Below are 22,157 nucleotides of genomic sequence, written 5' to 3'. Positions count from 1 at the left end.
GGCTGCATGGTGGTCCACTCACCATTGCGAGTGGCTTGTGGCTTTGAATCTGGTGCTTTCTGTGAAGAATTTGCATGTTCTCTCTCTGTGTGCATAAAATATGAGCTCTTTTTTGTATTTTTGTTGTTGTTTCTTTCTCATTATAGTTTTAAAATGGGAGTTTGAATGTTCCTCTATAATGTGAGTGAAGGTTTTGGGAGTTTTTTCCCTCTGTTATGATTTACTAATTCTGTTTCTACTTCATTGGAAACATAGGAAGTGTTATAAGCTTTAAAAAACCAGACCTTAAAACACCATTATTTGCTCAGGCTTACAATTAAACAATATATTTCACTTATTATATAATCTCTATCCAAATTAAGCTATTCTTTTATTTATTCAGATTTTTAGGACTTTCAAAATTACCTTGTTTGAATGTATTTCCTCCACTATACTGGATTGCCTTGTTTCTATACAAATAAACTTGCCTTGCCAAAATGAAAACGATAAAGATATGTTTTTTGATTATATATGTATGCCGCATTTAAGTTTTCTTAACACTTTTCATAATTTTCTTCTTAAATACATTCAACTGTGTAAACATTGCGAATTAATGTTTCTTTTCTTAAATGTTCACATTTTTACATGGAGTTTGGTTGGGCGTCCGTGAGCTGGAGCTCGGGCCGTCTTCCGGGTATAACTGTCGTAACTGTAAACACGCTGCGACAAGTCGTAAAGCAGTGAGCGCAGCAGAGACTACACGTGAGTGTGTGAAAACATAGTTTAAAAGCAGGTTTCTTCCTTCAGAATCTGCTGTTTGAGCAGAGCGGAGGCCGGCAGGATGTTGTATCTGATCGGCCTGGGGCTCGGAGACGCCGCCGACATCACCGTGAAGGGTCTGCAGGCGGTGAAGAGCTGCTCCCGGGTCTATCTGGAGGCCTACACCTCCATCCTGACTGTGGGCAAAGAGGCGCTGGTGAGTCCACGAAGGCAGCTGACATCTGCACAGACCGTTTCCTCTGAACTGGGAAGTAACTCCACAATACTCCAGTATTTATCCTCGTTTCAAACCTTCACTTATTCACTCGAGTTTGACAAAATTGCAACGGATAAAGGACGGCTTTCAGTGATGAGTTACACAGACGCGCTTTCTTTTATTTCAAACCATAAATCAAAAATAAGTGATGATTAACAGTGAAAGTGAAGTACGGTGGCCCCTCAAACACACCCACATCCCACAGCACCAGAAACAAAATAAAGGACAGCACAAGTTAAAATGGGTTCGTTTTCCATAACAAATATTGCAATATGAGTAATTTCACATCACTATGTGTCACAAATTGTCAGCCGGTATGTATGTGTGTATATAAATATATATATCAGTTCAGGCAGCTGTGTGTTAGGTTTTATAACTACAGCTGTGTAATTAAGTGTCAACTTAAGTGTTATTATATACAATATACGATGTGCTAGTGTGATGTGTTAGTTTGTTGATTACACTACGAGTGGATAAATTACTTTGCCAGCTCATTAGCTTCTTAAGCACCAATGCATTGGCTCCTAAAACTTTGCTCTTTCAGTTGCACAATAAAGACCTTGAGGATTTTTTTTTATCTCTGCCTAGAAGGTTATGTTTTCGTCCGCTTGTATTTATTTATTGATTGATTGGTTTGTTTGTATGTATGTATGTATGTATGTATGTATGTATTTTACAATGTTTTTGCAAAAACGACTCACCTGAATTTTCAGGGATGATTTGTCATCATCCAAAGACCAATCGATTAGATTTTTGGACGTTAACGGCTGACCATTTCCGAATAAATCTCCCAAAACTGTAAAAAAAAAATGTCCCCTACAAAGTGGATAAGAGAGGCACCTCATGGAGGAGCTCAAAGGAGATCAGCGTCTGTTGCCATGGAGACGCTCCCTGCTCAGTGTTTCACATTGTGACGTAGCTACCTAGTTAGCATCGATATGAGGAAAACGGCTATCTTGCTAGCGATGCTAACTCCGTTCCGTGTACAAATGTGGCGTGGGCGAAGATCTGCGCTCCACCGAGTGTAATCCTCGTTTTGTTCATTCATTTATTTTTTATTTCAAACATGATAAGTAAAAACAAAATACATTTAAGTTGAAAACCTAGATGTAAATGTGTTTGAAGAGGAATAGGAGGAAGCATAAGCTTTATTAAATCCTACCCCCTCTCCCGTCAATCTATTTGCAACCCCCCCCCCTTTAAAAAAAAAACCAAACAAAAAAAAACAATCACACATTCCAAAAGAAAGCAGAAGAGTAAGTTACAGATGAATCAAAACATGTTGTCACAGTGGAAACTGTGTAGATCTTCGCATCTTGTGGCTCTGGTGGTCTCAACACGCTTTACAGGATCAGTCACATTCATCCATTCACACACACACACACACCAATGTGGACAGCTACCATACAAGGTTCTCACACACCACTGGGAGGAACCTGCAGTTCAAAGTCTTGCTCAAGCGCACACCCAGAGCCAAAGGAACCCTCTAACTAAGGGGTCGTACTGTTACTATTCAGGCTGAACACAGCTGGGGAAGAATCGTCTTCACCCACTGAAGCCACCAAAATGATAAAAGGGTACGTTTAAAGTTGAATTATTGATAGTCTCTTCTAATCTTTTTCAATATCCTAGAAGCCTCCGACGGTCTCCAGGATAGTGTGGTATCCTACTGATATTAAGATAATATATTAGGGTTACCACGTAAACATTAATTGACTCCTCTTTGACCGGAGCTGAACATCTTGGATGAGCATTTGCTTCTCTTTGATTGATTGATTGATTGATTGATTGATTGATTATGCAGTATAAATCCCTCTTGGGGGAAATTCTGTTACTGAATTGACCCGTCGGTAGCAGCCATACAGAGCGGCGCTCTGGGGGGCCGGTGTGGGACGAGGGTGTTGACCCACGAATTCTGTTTTTTGGACTTCTAGTTTAAGTTACCAAAGTTTGAGATAAATGGTTAAATCTAGTTGCTGTAGCTCTGGAGGAGGTAGTGACAAACACTATTGAACTGTGCCTCCATCTTCAGGAGGACTTCTACGGGAAGCAGCTGATCCTGGCCGACCGCGATCTGGTGGAGCAGGGTGCCGACGAGATCCTGAAGGACGCCGACGTGACCGACGTGGCGTTTCTGGTAGTGGGCGACCCGTTCGGGTGAGTCGGGACGTCAGAGAGGACGGCCTGCGAGCCCGTAGCTTTCCCACAAATGTGAGGAGGCAACGGAGACCACAGAGTTTAGCGTCGGAGCCGCTCGGCCCTCAGATCTGCGGAGTTCTCCCCAAAACCACCAGATTCCTCTCCGAGTTAATAACAGGGTGCTGAACGGCTCCAAAAACCCAAGTTCTCTTCAGAAGAACATCAAGTTTATAGTTTGCAGGAGGAGAGCCGCTGCTTCTGTTGGCCCACAAAAGATGATGAAGGCTGTTTTCTCTATGTAGAAGTTTGACCTCTCTCTAAACTCAAGATCTGCACAAGAACACGCACACTAAAACATCTGTATGTTGATGCCAACATCTGAACAGTATTTTCTGAAGTTGATTTGTACATGTTGGCGATTATTTTAGTGTCATTTATATCGATGATTCTGAGAATTCTATGGTGTTTAGACAGAAACATGATGACATTACATGATCGTTGTCAATGTCTGGATCTCGGCCTCGCACTTCTTTGTCGTTTGCCTAACTCGCCATTGTACATCCAACATCTGTCAGCATCTGGGTGTCTGCGTCTATACCTTAACATTGACCGTAGCATCTCTGCGCGAGTATTGTCTGGACGTCTTTACGTCTCTTCCAAGTCAGCATCTCAATGTGTACGTCAGTGTCTGAGTGGTTGGTATTTGTAAGTGTATTTTATCTTCCTGTAGAGCGACCACCCACAGCGACCTGGTCCTGAGAGCAGTGAATGCTGGGATACCGTACAAAGTCATTCACAACGCCTCCATCATGAATGCTGTCGGATGCTGTGGTCTGCAGGTGAATACTTCCCTCGCTGACCACAAGTACATGTATGCAGCAAAGTGTCTGCCCAGGAGTCAAAATGCAGCATAAATGTTTTTGTGTTCTGTAATCGTTACCCGTCGTTACTCGGGGTTAAATCCTGTGCTCATAGTCCCTCGCAATGTGATCCTGAGAGTCACTGCTGAGGTAAAACATTACATTTCAGGGTGTGTTTATATGGGTCATTACTGCTGAAGATTCAAGTATCGAATTTATGACATGCCAACCTTTGGGTTCTGACGGGGTTCAATACTCTGGGTCTTCATCTGTCAGTTTAGTGAGTCTCCAATTCCCAGACATTTTCTATGTAAATGTCTGCTTGGGAATTGTACCTCCTCCATATCGGTCATTATCTTTTATCTAGAAGTCATAACCCAGGGTATAATCCTTTGGTTTATGGCCTTTGACTTGATGAGTATGTGTTGTATGTCTTGATGATGGTAGTGTACCTGTAAGTCACAGTTGAGGGCAAAATGCAGACACTCAATAAAGAGTTTGCCCGGCAATCATTACTAGTTGGAGAAAATTCCCATAATGCCATGCGTCAGTCATTAATTTCTCCAGTTAGACAACTATTTGCCTAAAAGTCATCACATTATTGGCTGAAAAATATTGTGCTTGGTTGTATATTTTTTATTTTAGTTTTGATACAGGGTTCCACTTTGAAGCAAAGAGAAACCTGCAAGTCTAACCTCTGGGCGCCATTTGACCAATGAAAGGGTAGCATTTTGATCCCATCACATGGGAATCAGCCAGACGCAGGTCAGCTCACCTTTTCTTTCCCCAAATGCCTGCGAGTCGGTGCAGAGGGCAGGGTCGACTCAAGCTGTTTTGCCACATCTGCTGATGAAACTCATTATACTGCATCATTGTTGTTATAGCGAACCGTCACTTTAATGTGCTCTCATCAATAACTGAGCTGTCAGCGTAGCCAATCAGAGAGCAGGCCGCAGCTGGACACACACACACACACACACACACACACACACACACACACACACACACACACACACACACACACACACACACACACACACACACACACACACACACACACACACACGCACGCGTGCTCCACTGGGAGGTTGTTAATATGCTAATGAGGGGTGGGATATGCAAATAAGCCCAGTTCGGTCCCTCCACTGGGAGCCGGTCCTATCAGCCCCCGCTGTCAGAGACGCCCACTCACCGCATCACTTCAGCAGACTCGGAATAAATAAATACTAATTAATTCACCTAAATGTAAAAATGTTTCATGACAGAATAAAACGTGTATATTTTAATTTAGAAAGAACTTTTTCTGTTGATGCTTGCTGCCCCAGAGTCGCCATCAGAGCTTCTCCTGCTGTTTTGAGTGATTCAGTCCAACGTTTGTACCAGAACGTCTTTCAAATATGCTGAAGGTGGAAATAATGGTTGTTTCTCCAGTTTATGTATCTGCAGCTCGGGTTGTTCCACCGTCAGCCGTGTATCAAACACATCCTCTGTAGAGCATCAGTGTGAGTGCCTGGTAATGTGATATTGATTACTGTTAACGTGTGTGTGTGTGTGTGTGTGTGTGTGTGTGTGTGTGTGTGTGTGTGTGTGTGTGTGTGTGTGTGTGTGTGTGTGTGTGTGTGTGTGTGTGTGTGTGTGTGTGTGTGTGTGTGTGTGTGTGTGTGTGTGTGTGTGTGTGTGTGTGTGTGTGTGTGTGTGTGTGTGTGTGTGTGTGTGTGTGTGTTAGCTGTATAATTTTGGGGAGACGGTGTCGTTTGTGTTTTGGACGGAGACGTGGAGACCTGAAAGTTTCTACGACAAAATCTGTAAGAACAGAACAGCTGGACTGCACACACTTTGTCTGCTGGGTGAGACACACACACACACACACACACACACACACACACACACACACACACACACACACACACACACACACACACACACACACTCGTGTGCAGCTTTATTTGCTGTTGACGTATCATACTTTTAACCCAATTTCAAACAACATCTCAAATTTTAAGACTAATGTCTAATCTAGTGTGTGTTTTCAGCGTTTTGGTCCCCATAAGTGGTGTTTTCCCCTCTGCATTCAGACCCCACAAAGATATGACGCCTGTAGTGGATAAATATCTGTCCAAAGTAGTCGAACAAATACGACAACAACACAAACATATTCTCCAAAGAAAATTCTGACGATTCAATTAAATTAGAAATATATCAGCATCATGTTAAATAAATCACTTCATATTCATAGAATAAACAAATGTACCAAAATCTTTTAAAAGTATCAATAAAATATTCGATATCTAATATATAAACAAGCTATAGAGTAGGAAATGTTTGTAAAGAAAAACTTTTATTTTGAAAATATTTGAGTGTTGTGAATTAATAATAATAATTAGTTCCTAAAGATAAATTGTGGGTAACAAAATCTAAATTTAAAAAACAAAAAGAAAAATGGCAACATAAAAGAAAAAAGTAAAGGCTCAATTTAAAGTTGATTTAAATTTTTAGATTTTTAAAACATGCTTTTGGTATTGACTTATAAATGAGTCCGTTGGTTAAATTGTGGCTGTGACGCGTTCAGAGGGTCGCCAGGTGTTTGTTTGTTTGCCCCTGATCGGACCACCATCAATCACCCCGGGGACCCGAGGGCCTCCGGGGGGGGGGGGGGGCCTCCCACCACCCTGTGAACTCACACAGAGGCGGGAGGCGGAGGTCCTGCTGGTGCCTGATTAAAAATTCATCAGGGGAAATAAAAGAAATTATCACTGCAGCACAAAAAGGAGAAAAAAAAAATATATATATATGGGATTTTCTCTTTTGTCCCTGTTACTTTCATCACCGTTTTTCTATAAAATCTCTAAATATTTCAAGCAGTTTTCTGTTTATACAACTTGATTAAATTACGTTTAAATTGATTTAAGTCGAAAACAAAATTTTGTTTGTGGTGATGGATTAAAACAATGCTCCATTCGTTTGATCTACAGACATTAAGGTGAAAGAGCAGAGCATCGAGAACATGATGAGGTGAGAGAAGAAGCGACGGATGGATGGACGGATGGATGGATGGATGGATGGACGGACGGACGGATGGATGGATGGATGCTTGTTGTGCTTCAGAGGAGCAGATTTGGTCTTACGAGATGTTTGAACTCAAGTTTCCAAAGTCACAGAAAATGTTTGACGTTTTCTTGCCGGCGGTTTCAGAGGGAAGAAGATCTACGAGCCTCCGCGCTTCATGACGGTCCAGCAGGCCGCGGATCAGCTGATGCAGATCATCGCCAGGAGGAGGGGCGAGGGGGAGGAGCTAGGTGAGTCGGCCCGCATCCGATTGGCTCGTCTGGACCAATCCGCACTGCATTTTGTCGGGATGAAAGTTTCATTTTTCAAGCTCTAAAAGATAGGATCAAGATAATGTATCTGAAAATGTTACGTTTGGTGAGGAAGTTTTAAATAATTGTAATTTGAATTAAAAGTTACTTATGGGCTTATTTTGAACAAACAAATGAATCGTCAATATTTCAATAAAAATATATTTTAGAAAACGTCTGATGAAGCTCTCGGTATTACCAGTTTACAATAAGAAAAAAAGACGACAAGCAAAATGACTATAAAGTGAGATGGAAGACTGAACAGACGCTCGAATATTCTTACTTCATCTCTTTGGATTTGAACAATATGCTGGTTTTCATTACTTCATTACATTCCCTAACTTGACCCCTTTTACCGAAATGCACCATAAAGTAGGCTTAACGAATACAAAGTAAGAAAATTGATCAAAAATCCTTCAGAATTTATTTTTTTTTCAAAATTACATATTTTTATAAATCCAAGTAAAATGTATGCAAAGATACATAAAAAGAAAAACTGATTTTAATCAGAAGTAAATGTTTAGATTCAGTTAAACATGGGAAAAAAATGATTCAGGCTGTTGGGGTGAAAGGTCGTGCTCAGTAGTGACCTGTCCGCTGCGGGAATCCAACCTGCACATTTCATCATTTCAGATGAAGACGATTCGTGACGATTCGTGATTGAAATAAAAAAAATCTTTATTTTTTTTTCCTGCGTGGCAAAGAAAAGACCACGAGGTGATTCTCTGGACAGAAAAACCAAAAAAAGATGTGACGTGTGCTGCAGGTGTGACGGAGGACACCGTCTGCGTGGGCGTGGCCCGGCTCGGCGCCGACGACCAGGCGGTGCGTGTGGGGACGCTCCGTCAGCTGGCGTCATGCGACCTGGGCGCGCCGCTCCATTCGCTGGTGGTCACCGGGAGGCTCCACCCACTGGAGGTGGACATGCTGCGGATAAACGCCGAGCCGGACGCGCTGCAGAACCTGCGTGCGATTGACAGCTCCACCTACTCCTCCTAACACACACACACACACTGCATTGTCAGGACTTTTAAAAACTACTTGAAGTTGATACGATCCTCCAACCGCCAGACTGAGGTGAAGCTCCGAGGAGGTTTTGGTTTGTCCACATTACATCACCAACCATGAAGAAGACCCTGAAACCAAACACTGGTCTGCTTGTCCTTGTGCGTCCCGTCGGTAAAGAATGAATTCTAGACCTGGACATTATTTGAAATGTCCACACCATGTGGTATTACTCTAAAGTAATCAACTAAACACACAATACATAATATGTAAATGTGTTCTTTTGTCCGTCTACCCGTCTGTGAGGACCACTGATTTGAGAATGGACGCCAGGAACTTGGTTTTACTACATCTTCGAATAACTTTACACACAAGTTTTTCCTTTGCGTCTTTGAGAAAACTGTCGATCTCGGCACCTGATCTCGCCTCGCAAGTCCTTAAAACTATTTAAATACCAAGAATCTGATGGGATGTGAACAGCCAGCGCGCTCTCGTGCTCGCCTCGTCTCGACCATTGTGCTTCTGACGGTGTATAATAAAAGAAAGGACATTAGGTGGACGTATTCTGTTTATTTAAAATTTCATCAGTTTATCAATATAAACCTGTTTTGTTGAACTGATGTGACCTGGAATTACTTAGAAAAAAATTATTCTCCGTACAACTCGATCTTCTGAAGAACATGGTGCATAAAAACCTCAAAGACTGAAGATAATTTAATTTACAAAATTTGACCAAAAGAGGTGTTGCAAGGAATCTGTCATGTTTCTCTTAAAATTAGAAATATTTACTTTTACACGCGGCCAGCTTACAAACCGTACGGGTTTAACAATCCTATGTGGTACAGTGTCGCTCGCTGTGAACTTCAGTCTAAAAACTTTGGGTACGATGCCGTTTGGAGAGAAATCCCCCAGAAAAGCCTCCCGCCGCCACAAGGCGGGTCGTCTTTGTTTACACCCCACATACTTCTTTTGACGCGTTCTGCCACTGGAGCCGCAAAGCACATGTTTGGGTTTAGCGCCGGCGTCTCGCTGATCAGTGCGTCACTTCATGCTGCACTTCTGATGGAAACGGTTGCAAACCTCTGAACAAACAAAGGGAAGAGCCGTTTTTGTCTTTTTCCAACAGATAAAATTCTTCCGGAGCCACAAAACATGTTTAACCATAAAAGATCACGCAGCTCATGAAGTTATGTAGTTTTGCCAAACGTGCACTTCATGACAATTTAGCCGTTTCGCCTATTTTATTAGAGTTTGGTTGTTGCAGGTAAATTTTGATCTTTGACATTTTTCTTTTTTTTTTAACGGTTTGGCCTATTGTTTGCTCCATTTTGGTTACCGTATTTTCCTGTCTATTGAGCGCACCTGAGTATAAGCCGCTCTCGCCAAATTAAAAAAAAAAAAAAAAAGTCGGGAGTTACATGATGCACCTGAACGCATCACCCATGTATCTGATGCACGAAGCTCCTTAACTTGTAAAAATCCATAAATTAGCAGCGTCATTGTTTAAGCCGAAGGGTTTAAAGCATGTGGAAAAAATAACTGCTTATAGACCAGAAAATTTTTTTTATGCCAATCCTCTCCACTTTTTTTTTTTTTTTAAAGCAATTTTTGCATTTTGTATCCTTTTGTAAATAGCAGTTTGTCCTTTTAACCATTTTGGCCAGGAGATGGGTATGCAAATCTTTAAAATATAATGGGATGGAAATTGTTCACTGAATTTTCAGAAAGCTTCAGAGAGCCGATCCGGAATGTTGCAGACCCCTGGGTGACTAAGTTGATGTAAGTCACAGCAGCCTCACCATCACCCCAAAGTTCTGACACTCAGAATCTAATCGCAGATTGACTTTGGTCACAAGATCATGACAACGGCCGACCTGGAACCGGTCTCACAGAGCGACGTAAAACTACCAATTTACAATCAAGACCAACAAGATCACCAAAAATATCTTGCACCTGGAACAGACGTGTATAGCAGCGAGAACATCTGGAGGACAATTCCTTTAGGGTACGCAAAACTTTAAACACTTGTCAAAGTCTTCTGCACAAATGTCTTGAAATTAAAGGAAACCATTTAGAAAGTGTTATTTTGTGATAGCTGAACAACAATTTGTGACGTTTGATACTTGTAAGGATACAAAGAAAACTGAATTTGAAGAACTATCACCTTTTAAAGATAAAATGTCAACAGAGTGAATTTACCGATACATCACTGAGAAACCCTGCCTGATTTAAAGGAGATCAGTTCATTTGAAATGGTAATTTTTGTACATCTCTGGCTCTGGGGTCAAGTTTTTCTCTCCTAAATGATCCTCACTATATGAAATCCTCCATCTCCGCTGAAGTTTACAGGTAAGTTATGAGAAAAAGTTTGCTGGGTCCAGTTGAAGTCAGCTCAGGATTTAATGCAGTTTGTAGACGTGATGTTTCCATGAGAAATCACCTTTAAAGGAACAGTTCAGATAATAAAACAAATTTAAATAAAAAAACTGACTTCAAAATAGAAAAAAAACAAACATGAGTTATGATGCGACACATGTTTTTGTCCTTCGATCCTCAACAGTGGAGTCGTGGTCCATGACGATGGAATTGATCAATAACAGAAATGATTAATGCAGCTTAAAAAAAAAGAAAAGAATAATACAGTGGACCCCGTGTCTGGTCACATGGTTTGGTCACATTGTTTTGGCACATTAAAAACAGTGACATCCCGCTCTCTGTGGGCCAATCAGCAGGCCCTAGCGGTGATGTCACCAGTAGTGGGAGGGGCTCAGATTGTCTCTGATTAATGATGAAGGCACTTACCCAGAATACACCAGTCTACAAAGTGCAGGGAGGGGGAGGGCCAGTGGTTACCACCCACCAACATGATCAGGTAAACAAAAAAAATAAACAAAAAGAACCCAAACATGTGGGGGCGGAGCTTGTTAGTTCATCAGTTCTTTAGCCCCTCCCCCTCTTTTCTCAGTCTGTCCTGCAGCAGCTTGGTGGGGGCGGGGTCAGCTGCAGACTGAACATGATTGGTCCCAGGTGTGGAGGAGGAAGCTGCGGCTACATGGCGGCGACGTCCATCTGAACGTACAACTGTCGGATCCCGGCCTGTGGGGAGAAAAACAAAACAAAACAAGTTTACTGCATATGGCATTTAATAAGTACTCTTATTTGTACCTGGTATCAGCAAGTAGCTAAAGGTTAGTACCTGAACACATCCTTTAAAAAAGTAGTATCGGCTCATCCCTAGATGTTTCCTTAGTTTCTCTATATTCGTCCGACCTTGCTCGAGCTCGCTCTTTTGACTTCGTTTCAATTCAAAATGGCCGCACGCCCTCTCCAATACTCTTTGGTTCACTTCCTGTATTTGCCAGATAGTCTGCATCTGGCATTTTCTCACCTGTACAAATGGAAGGGGACTACTTCCTCGAGTAAACCCTCCCCCCACTCAGACGTACCTGTGTGAATATGTTGTGCGTCTGGCTCAGGATCCAGCGGGTGTCTGCGTCTGGAGCGACCAGCAGCTTTAAGGTGCCGATGTAGACGTCGGTGCACAGAGTCCAGAAGTGGGGTTCCTGCAGGTTGTAGACTCCCTGCAGCTGCTGCACCTGAATGCAACATGGCAGATCCAGCAACTGGTTTTAAAAGCTGATCTCACCGGGCGGGATTTATTGAGTGGGCGTGGCCAGTGCTTACCCTCTGGTAGCACTGAGGCAGGGTGAGGTCCAGGGAAGGAGGCGTTCTCTGCATCAGGATCCCAATGGACTCCTTCAGTAGGGGCACCACACTGAAAGGTCAGAGGTCAACGGTTAAAACCAAGGAATAAAGTTGACTCCTGTAGTTTGTAGCGAGAATTCCAACACAGACACTCCTGTGAAGAGTCTGTCGGTTTTATCACAGTTTTCTGAGACAGGTTTAGTTTGTGTTTCATCTTTGAACTGGGCAACATGTTGAGTGTCTGTAGGTATAGTGTTGGCCTTCTAAGTCATTTCATTGAAAAGCCAGTTGTTGGGAAAGTGGCTGCACAATGAGATTCAAGGGGCGAGTGCAACTTTTCTTAAGTCAAGTCTCCAGTAAAAACGACAGCTTGGTAAAAGACGTGTGAAGAAAAGATTCCTCTTAAAATGGTCACGAAATAAAAGGATAGGATGCTACAAAAATCCTACATAGGTGATGCATCAAGAGTTTTTCAGATGTGTGGTAGCAATCGTAACTTTGAGGTAACTGTGTTGGATAGGTCAACTGGGAGCTTCATGTTGCAGAATTAGGCGATTAGCGAGTGGGTTTTGGTTTAAGTTGTTAACCTAAACTCAGCTGTGTGTAATCTGCAGGTATTTGATCGGGAGTTTGGAATCCGAGACTCTTCGCCCACAGTTTTTGGTCTGGTCTAAGTTTCACCCTTAAAGTGGTCTGCCTTTGAGGAATCTGCAGAATTGGGAGCTCGGCTCGGCTCCCATGTGACTTTGACTTTCCAGCTGCAGAAACCCGAGGACTGTGGTTGTGCGAAGGCCTCTCAGCCTCTCCGCTGACCACAGCGCTGCTCTGCTGACGCGTTCATTCTGCAGCTGGCTTCACTTTAGCCTATCAAACCACATCAGCACACATCATCCTCATTTATCACCACTGAGGCTTCTGGGAAATCTGACCACCGCATTTGCATCCAGAAGATCAGCAAGCAGAGCGCAGGCTGCTTCCAGGTCCACGCCGGTGGTTTGGCAAGTTGGAGCCCATCAACAGCTAATTGCACATTCTCTACATTAGTGGAAAGCATTTCTCCTAAGTGTCCATCAGGTTGGAGATGGATTTGCTTCCTTCCGTCCAGGCCGACGCTGGCTTCAGGTGCTTTTTTTACTGAGAAATCAGCATGCGGAGGTGAAACCTGAGACTTAATCCATCACAATTTGTTTACAGTTCATGACCGTTTTCTTGAGTGCAGCTCAGATTGTTAATGAATGTTCCTGTGACACAGATTCCCTTTAAGATAAACAACATATTTTCTCTTCTTGTTCTCCAGGAAGTTACATTTTTCAAACTTTGAGGATCACTGTAGCGATTCTGCTATTTCTTGTGGAGATAGTTCAGGTTAATAGCAAGCTCACAGAGGTTTAGGAGTCTTCAGACAGATTAGGAAAACTTTTGTGAGATTTTTAGCAGTGATAATGATAAAAGTTCAATAAACAGTGTAGTTTAAGATTCCTCCAGAGAGAAGAGCTTCTACTGGTTATTGAAGAGATCACTAGATCAACTCAACTAGTTAGTGAATGGCTCCAGTCGTCACTGAGCTGATTCTACAAGTTAGTAATGTTATTTGAAGGATTACTGGAGTGGCTTTCGTAGCCACTGATGACATTTGGCTTCATTTTGCAGCGTGTAATAGATCCTGAGATCAACTAGGAGTCTACTGCTTATTATGTGCTGCCCTTGGTCACTACAGTTGTTCTAATGGTTATTGAAGCAGTTCTACTAAATATTGAATTGATCATTAGGATGGTTCTTCTAGTCACTAAGGCGATTCTACAAGTACTTGAGGCAGCTCTGCTGCTGCTTAAGGTGTTTTTTGTAGTCTCTAAAGAGCTTCTAGTAAAGCAGTGGTTCTCAAACGTATGGCTATGGACTTATTACTTATTCATATTTATAGTAAGTATACATCATATGTCTTATATTTTTTGTTTCATTCTAACTTTCGCAACATTTTGATGATTTGATATATTTTCAAAGACATTTTATTTAAAAATGTATATTTAGGGCTTGTTCCTATGTACCACTAGAGGGAGGTCATGGTCCTAGAGAGTTAGTGGTTCTATTGGTCCTTTAAATCAGGGATCTCCAACCACCAGGCCATGGATCATTGGGTACCGGGCCACAAACAGAGAATAAAACGTTTCGATTTGAAAATGTACATTTAAAGTGTCTGCATTGAGACGATCGGCGACAGTCACCTGACTCCGATGAGGAGGGCGATCAGCATGGAGCAGATGGGGTCGGCAATCATCAGATCATATTTCTGCATCAGCAGAGCGGAGATGATGACGCCGATGCTGCCCAGCGTGTCTGCGATGATGTGTAGCAGAACGCCTGCGACACAGACAGCCAACACAACTTCATTAACATGCTTCACACGGGCCGGAGGTCAACGAGTAAGTGAGTAAAATCATATTTTTGAAAAACTCAACATAAAGTCCCAAATATTACAATAACTGAAGAAAACTAATGTGAATTAATCCTTACCTTAAACATGGAGAATGGTATCTAAGACTAAAGTCGATTTATGACTACGAGGTGATATTTTACAAAAAGTACAAATTATTTTGTTCAAGGGATAAAGAACTACTAGTTCTTTAGGTTATGTTTGTACATGAACAGATATTTAAAAGAACCTCAACCTGGATCATCAGTTCGGAGGTACCACATTCTCAGTCCATGTGTGAAGCAATGTGATGGTGTGAGAGCGCCCTCTGGTGGATCAGTGAGCATAAGACCAGGGCAGGTGGAGATTTTATTTGTTCAGTTTGTTTGAACTCCGGGACCTTCCACTTTAACAATTTTGATAAGCAGCTTTATCAGCTATCAGTTCATATAAGCTCCTCCTTTCATTGAGCAACAGGGTGTCATGTTGTTCACAAAAAAGACGACTCCACTCTGCAGAACTTTGTTTCTGAATTCATTCAAAAAGTTTCAGTACCTTTAGTAGTTTTAGTAATCCCCCCCTTGAAAATTCAACGACAATGTTAATTCTGCTGTAATACCATTAATAGTGTTAAAAAGATAACAACTGATTAGTTTATTCAACAAGTAACTCAACTACAGTGACTGAGCTTGTTACTCATTCATTTCTTCATATGTAAACAGTCCAGGGCAGAGTTGTTGTCTCCGTCCTGACTGCCCACTGAGCTTTAGCATTAGCTTGATCCTGCACTAATCCAGCCTCACTGTCGGTAGTAACATTAGCATTAGCTTGCATCGACAGCAGCTGTGAGCATTACAGGCCTTAAAGGTTAGTTTGTCTTTCTGCTGCTGCCTGCCTGTTGGCGGTTTATCTCAGCTGCTTTTCCCTAACTTTCATTAGTACATAAATCTTTCAAAAAGTACTAACTAACCAGGTTATAGAACAACTTCAATCAGATCAATCACACCGACTGACAAAGTACTGACAGTTTAGCTTTCAGCCACTGAGGGAGAACATAGAAAGGAAGTAATACATTTCTATCTGTAGTATTTAGCCAAGCAATTAGACCTCTTATTCCCACGATTTTCAGCTGCCCCAGACGAAAGATAATGGATATCTTTGGTCTCCAAACACATGAATGGCACAAGGTCGAGGGCTCCGTTCATTCACGTTTTGCAAGTTTCTTTTTCGTGGATGGATGGCGCACGCTTATGAAGTTTAATTCTTGTGCAAGAATAATGCACATCGTCTTAGGCTGCGTTTCAGTTTGGATTTCCATCCCCAATCTGCACACGACAAAATGCATGTCCTGTCCAAAGTTTATTAGATTCATGTTGTACAGTGTAGCCAGCTGTGAAATTATACGATTGCTAATATTGCAGTGTGTAGCGGCTAGAACTAGAAGTACTTACTCTCTGTGTAACATGCACATCACTGGTTTTGTTTGTGTGTGTGTGTTTCCTCACCTTGCAGGATTTGTTTGCTGGCGCCTTTCCCCGGTGTATGAAACTCCTCTGAAAAACAAACAAACAAACAAAAAATCTTTAACATTTCACATTGTACACCAACAAGATGTTTAACTCTCCCTCAACCTGCTTCATCAGCAGCTCAGCCCTGAGCTCCTTGTGGCCTGGACCCCGACTGTGATGACGTGTCGTTCTCTCACCATGAAAGTGTGGTTCCTCATGGCTGCTGTGGCTGTGTCCATGTCCTCCATGTCCGTGTTCTCCATGCCCATGACCATGTCCTCCGTGTCCATCATGACTATGTCCGTGTCCTCCGTGACTGTGCTTCTCCTGGTGCTTGTCTCCCCCGTGACTGTGACCCTGACTCAAGCTCCCGTTAAACAGTGAGTGACTGTGACCATGACCTGTGGACAGAGGAGAAAACCTTTGTGGACGGACGCTCAGTGGACACGCAGGTTTGATGTGCCGGGCCACAATAAACCTGTGAGGTTCTGTAAACGGCTACAATGGCTTACACAAGTGTATAGACCGTGCAAAATTCTCTCCTTACAACGGTATATGATGTGGACTGAAAAAAGCAAGGTTAGTCTCTGTAAAGGTGTTGGTGGCATTTCATTGAGTTTTAGTGTAGTTCTGCTAGTTTTCAATCCGGTCCAAAAAAGAAAAATCTAATTCAATTTCAGTTTGGGGCAATTTGGTTTTGGGAAGAAGTAACTGTAGAGCTTTAGTGTTCTGATGGGTTAGAGCTCGTTATCAGTAATAAAGTCCAATTGGGTTTTGATGTGGTGTTGTTGGGTGTCAGCCTGGCCCTGCTGGATTTCAGCCTGGTTCATTGAGGTATGTCATTACCTCCATCTCCATGCGAGTGTCCATGTCCTCCATGCTGAAACACAAAGATCCCGACCAGATTGACCAGCAGGCCGGCAACAGAGACGGGCAGTAGCCGCTCGTGGTGAACATCTGGAGGCTCCAGGGCTCTCTGACAGAAGGACAGACAGACAAAGACAATCAACACAGCACACCTCTAACAGCTCCTCCTAAAACGTTCCTGTATGCAAGTGTTCGTTACCTCCACGCCTTCGGAGAAGATGAAGAAAGCAGTGAAGATGAGGAAGAGGCCATTGACGAATCCAGCCAGAACCTCTGCTCTCACGTAACTGACAAACAAAATAACATTGAAACAACCACAGTGAACTGAAGTGACGCTGCTCAGAGCAGCGGGAAGGGACGAACGGCAGCTGATCGGCTTACCCGTATGAAAAGCTGTCGTTAGATCTCCACCTTGAAATGACAGACGCTGCCAGACCTGCCAGCAGGGCAGTGCAGTCAAAGAACATGTGGAAGGAGTCTGAGATCAGACCTAAACTGAACACGGAACACAAATTCAGAGAAACATGTCAGAGAGCGATGTTGGTGCAGGGAATTAATCTGATCATAGGTTTCAGTCACATGTTTAAGAATCTGACAATCAAACGGAGACCAAAACAATGAACTGGAAAAGGTTTACTCATTTAATAAAGAACCCGAAAAACGGCTCGGCTTTAATGTGCTCCGACCCTCCTCCTTTACAAACATCCATATTTAAAAACAAGGTTGGGGCAGGTAATAAGACTCCAATTGCTTTCTTCTTTCAAAACGTCATGGAGTTACTTTACTAATTGTCGGAATGCTCAGTAATCTGGATATCACTACGTCTTAGACAAAGAAGAAGAAGAAGAAAAAGAAGACGGCAGAGAAAACAAAAACAATGAAGAGCAAAGCTTTGCGCAGTAGTTGTCAAATCAAAAACCAGACCCCAGAACACAAGCCCGCATCTCTAACCTCTCGGGTCACACAGATGTATTCATGAACTAATAGCAAATCAGAAGAAGCAGCAAGAAAACAGCTGAAATAAATGACCAACACGCATGCACATGCACACACATTTCAACAGGTTTAAAATGCTGCTGCCTGGATCGTCACCTGGACACCTTCTCTCCAGTTCAACAATCCAGCCACTTCAAAATGTTACTTCTGACATTCAAGGCCCTCGATAACTTCGCACCTCCTCCACCCCGCTTCACTCTGAGACCTGCCTCATCTCTCAGCCTCGCTCCAGCCTTCCAGCCCACATGACCACCATGGGATCCAGAGCCTTCAGCCCCTTTTACCCCAAGCCCCTGGAGCTCCCTTTCAGTCAACATCCAGAACATTCAATGCCTGGACACTTTTAAACACCACTTTAAAACATACGTAAGATAACTGTGGTTGTTCTACTGCAGAAACCAGAATGTTTTCTTTTTAAACTGTGTTACTGTTCAACTTGTTTTAACCCGTCTTGTAAAACTCCATTATGTGCAATGGCATAGAATATCTTGAAAGGCACCTAAAATAAATAGTATTATAAAGAATCGTTTCACAAGCAATGGAGCTCGTGTTGATCGATGATCAATGGCTGCAGCAGCGATGCCAGAGAATCCGGACTGCATTAATTTAGCACAACCTGATGTACTCCTGTCTGACTACATTGTTGAAATTATCTTTTTATATTATATAGGAATGTGTCAATGAAATACAAAGCGAGGCTCATAGATACACAGCACAAGCAGGAAATCACCATTATCGTCAGTGTTGTAAGAAAGGTAAACAAACCACCTGATAAGAATCCAAAAGAAGGATGTATTTAAAAAATAGGAAAATTAATAAAAACAATCTAGTGCTGAATGCAGTCTGACTCTGTTGTGTGAGTGTTCAGTATTTTCTAAGTGATGCCAGTAAGCAGCTGCTTGACGATACTGAAGCCACTTACAACTAAGACCACATGTAAATACGCGTTTACGTCGTCGTTTCTGTGACATCCTCTTCATTTTAGGGGACTCGCGCAGTTGTTTTAACGTGTTTGTGATGAGTTTCTGTGTTTGTGTTATTGGGATTTCAGGAAGAATGCCCTGCATGGGCTTCACCATGCTAGGTGCTAACACATACGTGGCACATCGGGAACCCACACACACTCGTGCAAACACACACGCACACACTTTTAAAGTCGTTATATTCCTACCTGTTACTCCATAGTCCGTAGGACAGCTCCACAAAGGCGAAGGAGAGGTTTAGACAGAGGAAGAAAAACAGATTTCTGGACGTTTTATCGGCGAGAATCGACCTGAAAAAGGAAATTATAAAATAAAATAAAAAATACGGAACTCCATCAGCACATAAAAAAAACTGACTAAAATAAGGCTCTCCGGGCCAGTCACACACCACAACACTACACAAACACAAGTTAGAAGCGTAACGTTCAGAAATAAGTGTAGGTATCGGTGAGGCTAACCGGTTAGCTCCAGGCTAACAGCTGCTGGTTACGATCAGCTGGTTAGCACCGTTAGCAGCGAGGACTCTCACCTGAACCATCCCGACAGTTTGAGCACCAGGTTAAACTTGGCCGGTTTGTACTCGTCGTCTTTGATGGATAACGGTAACATCTTCACACTCTGACCCGCAGGCACACGCTCGCTCGCTCTCTCTCTCTCTCTCACACACACACTCACACACAAACACACTCGCACACACACACCTGCTACTAGCCGCTGCTACCCAGACGGGATGCTAACAGTCCACATCCGCTCAGGGCGCCTTTCACAATAAGGGCGTGGACACATCAACGCTGGAAAACCCCGATTACTAACCCTGTGGGTGGTACAACGACATCAGCATTATTATTACTACTGCTTCTTATACTGGTGCTGCTACTACTACAGCTACTACTACTACTACTACTACTACTACTACTACTACTACTACTTGTACAAGTACTATAACAAGTAGCACCAGGATTATAATTACTACTGCTTCTTACACTGGTACTACTGCTGCTACAGCTAGTACTACTACTGCTACTACTACTACTTGTACTGGTACTATAACAAGTAACACCAGGATTATCATTACTATGGCTTATTGTACTGGTATTACGACTAATAACAGTAGGATTATCATTACTACTCTTACTACGACTGCTACTATTTTGTACTGTTTCTATGACTACCAACAGCAGTAGTACTACTACTACAATTATTACTAATGTTACTACTACTACTACGACTTCAACTACTATTTGTAGAGGTATATGACTAGTAACATTAGGATTATCATCACTACTCGTATTGCAGCTACTACTATTTGTACTGGTACTACAACTAGTTACACGAGGATTAGCATTACTATTGCTTATTGTACCAGTAGTAACAGCAGGGCTATCATTACTACTGCAATTTGTACTGGGCCTGCAACTTCCACTAGTACTACTAATAATACTACTTCTAAAACTACTACATATACTGGTACTATGACTAGTAACAGTAGGGTTATCATTATTACATTACATTACTTCTAATACGGGTACTATTACTACTGCTACTACTATTATGTGTACTGATATGATAACTAGTAACAGAATTATCATGACTGCTACTTGTACTACTACTAGTGCTACTACTACTCCTGCTAATGTTAATAATAATAATAATAATACGGCTACTAATACTACTGCTACTACTAGTACTGCTGCTGCTACTACTACTATCCTGCTGCTTTTGCTACTTCTACTACTGCAGTACTGAGCAGCACTGAGCTGTAGTGTGCAGCAGTGAGCAGAAGATGGAGCTCTAGTGCGGCAGGTGAGCCGTACTGTCATCTAATTTTTTCCTTTTCTACAATTAGGATGTTTTTTCTCTTCATTATTTACCTGCTTAACTATGAGAAATAAAACCGCAGTAAAACCAAGACGCTCACATTCATGTCAATGGACTCAAGTTGCTTGAGTTTCTTTTTACCCATAGTTTATGGTTGGTACTTGCTGTGGTACAGGTTAGTTCCAGTGGTTAAGTCTATGTTCCTGCTTATCATTTACTATACCAATAGCCAAGATCAAGGCATTGTTGTCCTTTAGTATCCGTCTGCTGCTTTCTGTGCAAACTTGCAGTACTGCAAAGTTTAATTGTCTATAAACTTGCAAATTTTGGTAAAAAATGCCATACAAATCAATCTTTTCTAAAAAATATATATCTTTGAGATTATATTAGGATTGCTGTTTTGTCCCATTCTGCTGGTAAGCCAAGGTTATATTAACTTTAAATAAAACAAAAAAACAAAACATATTGTACCTTTAAATGCAAGTTCTTAAAATGTGGGCAGACAACATGCAGGAACAGAGGCCAAACAATATATCATGTAAAACAATACAATAAGTTTTTTTTTCACTGTGGAAAATTATGTCATTGACACAAATTAAGACAAATATTGCCCGTTTCACTCCACTGTGTTTAGCAACTTAAAATATTAAGACTGTAATATTCAGTGCACTGAATCTTTACTCATTTGAGTATTGTTCACAGTAATGTTTCTACCACATAAAAGACAAACTGATGTCCATTAGTGTTTATTCTTCTTCTGTTCTTTAATGTCTAAATAATGGTAGTGAATTGCTGCTTAGAGCCTCCAGAAAACGTAATAAAAGTTGTAGTAAGGGAACTCAAACTGGCAGTATGACGACCTATAAGATAAGTACAATCTATAGTGATAATTACTCAGATATTGTAATATTCAGTTCACAGTTCAGATATTTAAATAACCAAAAATGAAACTTCATCAGAAGATTTGTCAAAATACAGGGAATGCTCAAACATGTCACTGATTTTGTGTAATTATAAAACATTCTGTTTATGAGCAAAACCGTTGATTTTTACATGAATAAGACTATCCTTCAAATCAAGTCATTACTTTAAATGTCTTTTTAAGGAAAAGTCTCATCCAAGCCCTTGTTTAGCCCCCTGCCCAGTTAGATGCCCTGCCCCTGCAGTGACCCCCTGCCAAGACTTGAACATTCATTAATTTGGCAAAACAGATTTTTATTGTACAATTTAATGTAATAAAAATGTCATGTGTATAAAGTATACAAAATGGTGTGCACCTTTCATAATGAAAGCTGCGTATTATGCACACTCGGTGTAATGCGCATGACATGTAACGCACACCACACGTTGAGTTAAGGCCCCCTTAAAAAAATCCTGGCTACGGCCTTGGTACTGCATGAATAGTAACTGAAAAAAACCCCACGAACATTAACCTTCCCCTTATTAAATCCTAGTGTCCCCCTCTTTCATAAAACATTTTATGAACTATTCCCAA

General features: G+C 41.8%; 2 protein-coding genes across 2 annotated transcripts; one reads left to right on the top strand and one right to left on the bottom strand.

Moving 5' to 3' along the window:
• Positions 1–698: 698 nt before the first annotated feature.
• On the top strand, positions 699–9,764 carry dph5 (diphthamide biosynthesis 5). The gene is made up of 7 exons (XM_080473623.1): positions 699–955; positions 3,048–3,172; positions 3,885–3,993; positions 5,741–5,861; positions 6,987–7,026; positions 7,207–7,310; positions 8,137–9,764. Exons 1-7 carry the CDS (start codon positions 821–823, stop codon positions 8,367–8,369), a joined length of 867 nt encoding a protein of 288 aa, XP_080329749.1. The 5' UTR covers positions 699–820; the 3' UTR covers positions 8,370–9,764.
• A 613-nt stretch (positions 9,765–10,377) lies between these two features.
• On the bottom strand, positions 10,378–19,574 carry slc30a7 (solute carrier family 30 member 7). Its single transcript, XM_080473622.1, has 11 exons — positions 19,374–19,574; positions 19,033–19,134; positions 17,247–17,360; positions 17,065–17,152; positions 16,845–16,974; positions 16,196–16,399; positions 15,996–16,043; positions 14,303–14,438; positions 12,060–12,150; positions 11,822–11,971; positions 10,378–11,471 (listed from the first exon to the last, which is right to left on the bottom strand). Exons 1-11 carry the CDS (start codon positions 19,451–19,453, stop codon positions 11,424–11,426), a joined length of 1,191 nt encoding a protein of 396 aa, XP_080329748.1. The 5' UTR covers positions 19,454–19,574; the 3' UTR covers positions 10,378–11,423.
• Between the last annotated feature and the right edge of the window lie 2,583 nt (positions 19,575–22,157).

Source organism: Lipophrys pholis (assembly GCF_963383615.2).
Source record: "Lipophrys pholis genome assembly, chromosome: 10".
Taxonomy (NCBI): Eukaryota; Metazoa; Chordata; class Actinopteri; order Blenniiformes; family Blenniidae; genus Lipophrys; species Lipophrys pholis.
The sequence above is the reverse complement of the archived record's forward strand: the minus strand, read 5'-3'. Positions and strand labels throughout refer to the sequence as shown.

Bases quoted from the DNA above. Each gene is read 5' to 3' on its own strand.
- dph5 (XM_080473623.1), top strand. From the start codon at position 821: ATGTTGTATCTGATCGGCCTGGGGCTCGGAGACGCCGCCGACATCACC. The intron at 3,994-5,740 runs GTGAATACTTCC...TGTGTGTGTTAG, and splicing joins TCGGATGCTGTGGTCTGCAG to CTGTATAATTTTGGGGAGAC. The intron at 5,862-6,986 runs GTGAGACACACA...TTTGATCTACAG, and splicing joins GCACACACTTTGTCTGCTGG to ACATTAAGGTGAAAGAGCAG.
- slc30a7 (XM_080473622.1), bottom strand. From the start codon at position 19,453: ATGTTACCGTTATCCATCAAAGACGACGAGTACAAACCGGCCAAGTTT. The intron at 14,439-15,995 runs GTGAGGAAACAC...TCTGTGTCGCAG, and splicing joins CAGCAAACAAATCCTGCAAG to GCGTTCTGCTACACATCATC. The intron at 11,972-12,059 runs GTAAGCACTGGC...TGTTGCATTCAG, and splicing joins TGCCTCAGTGCTACCAGAGG to GTGCAGCAGCTGCAGGGAGT.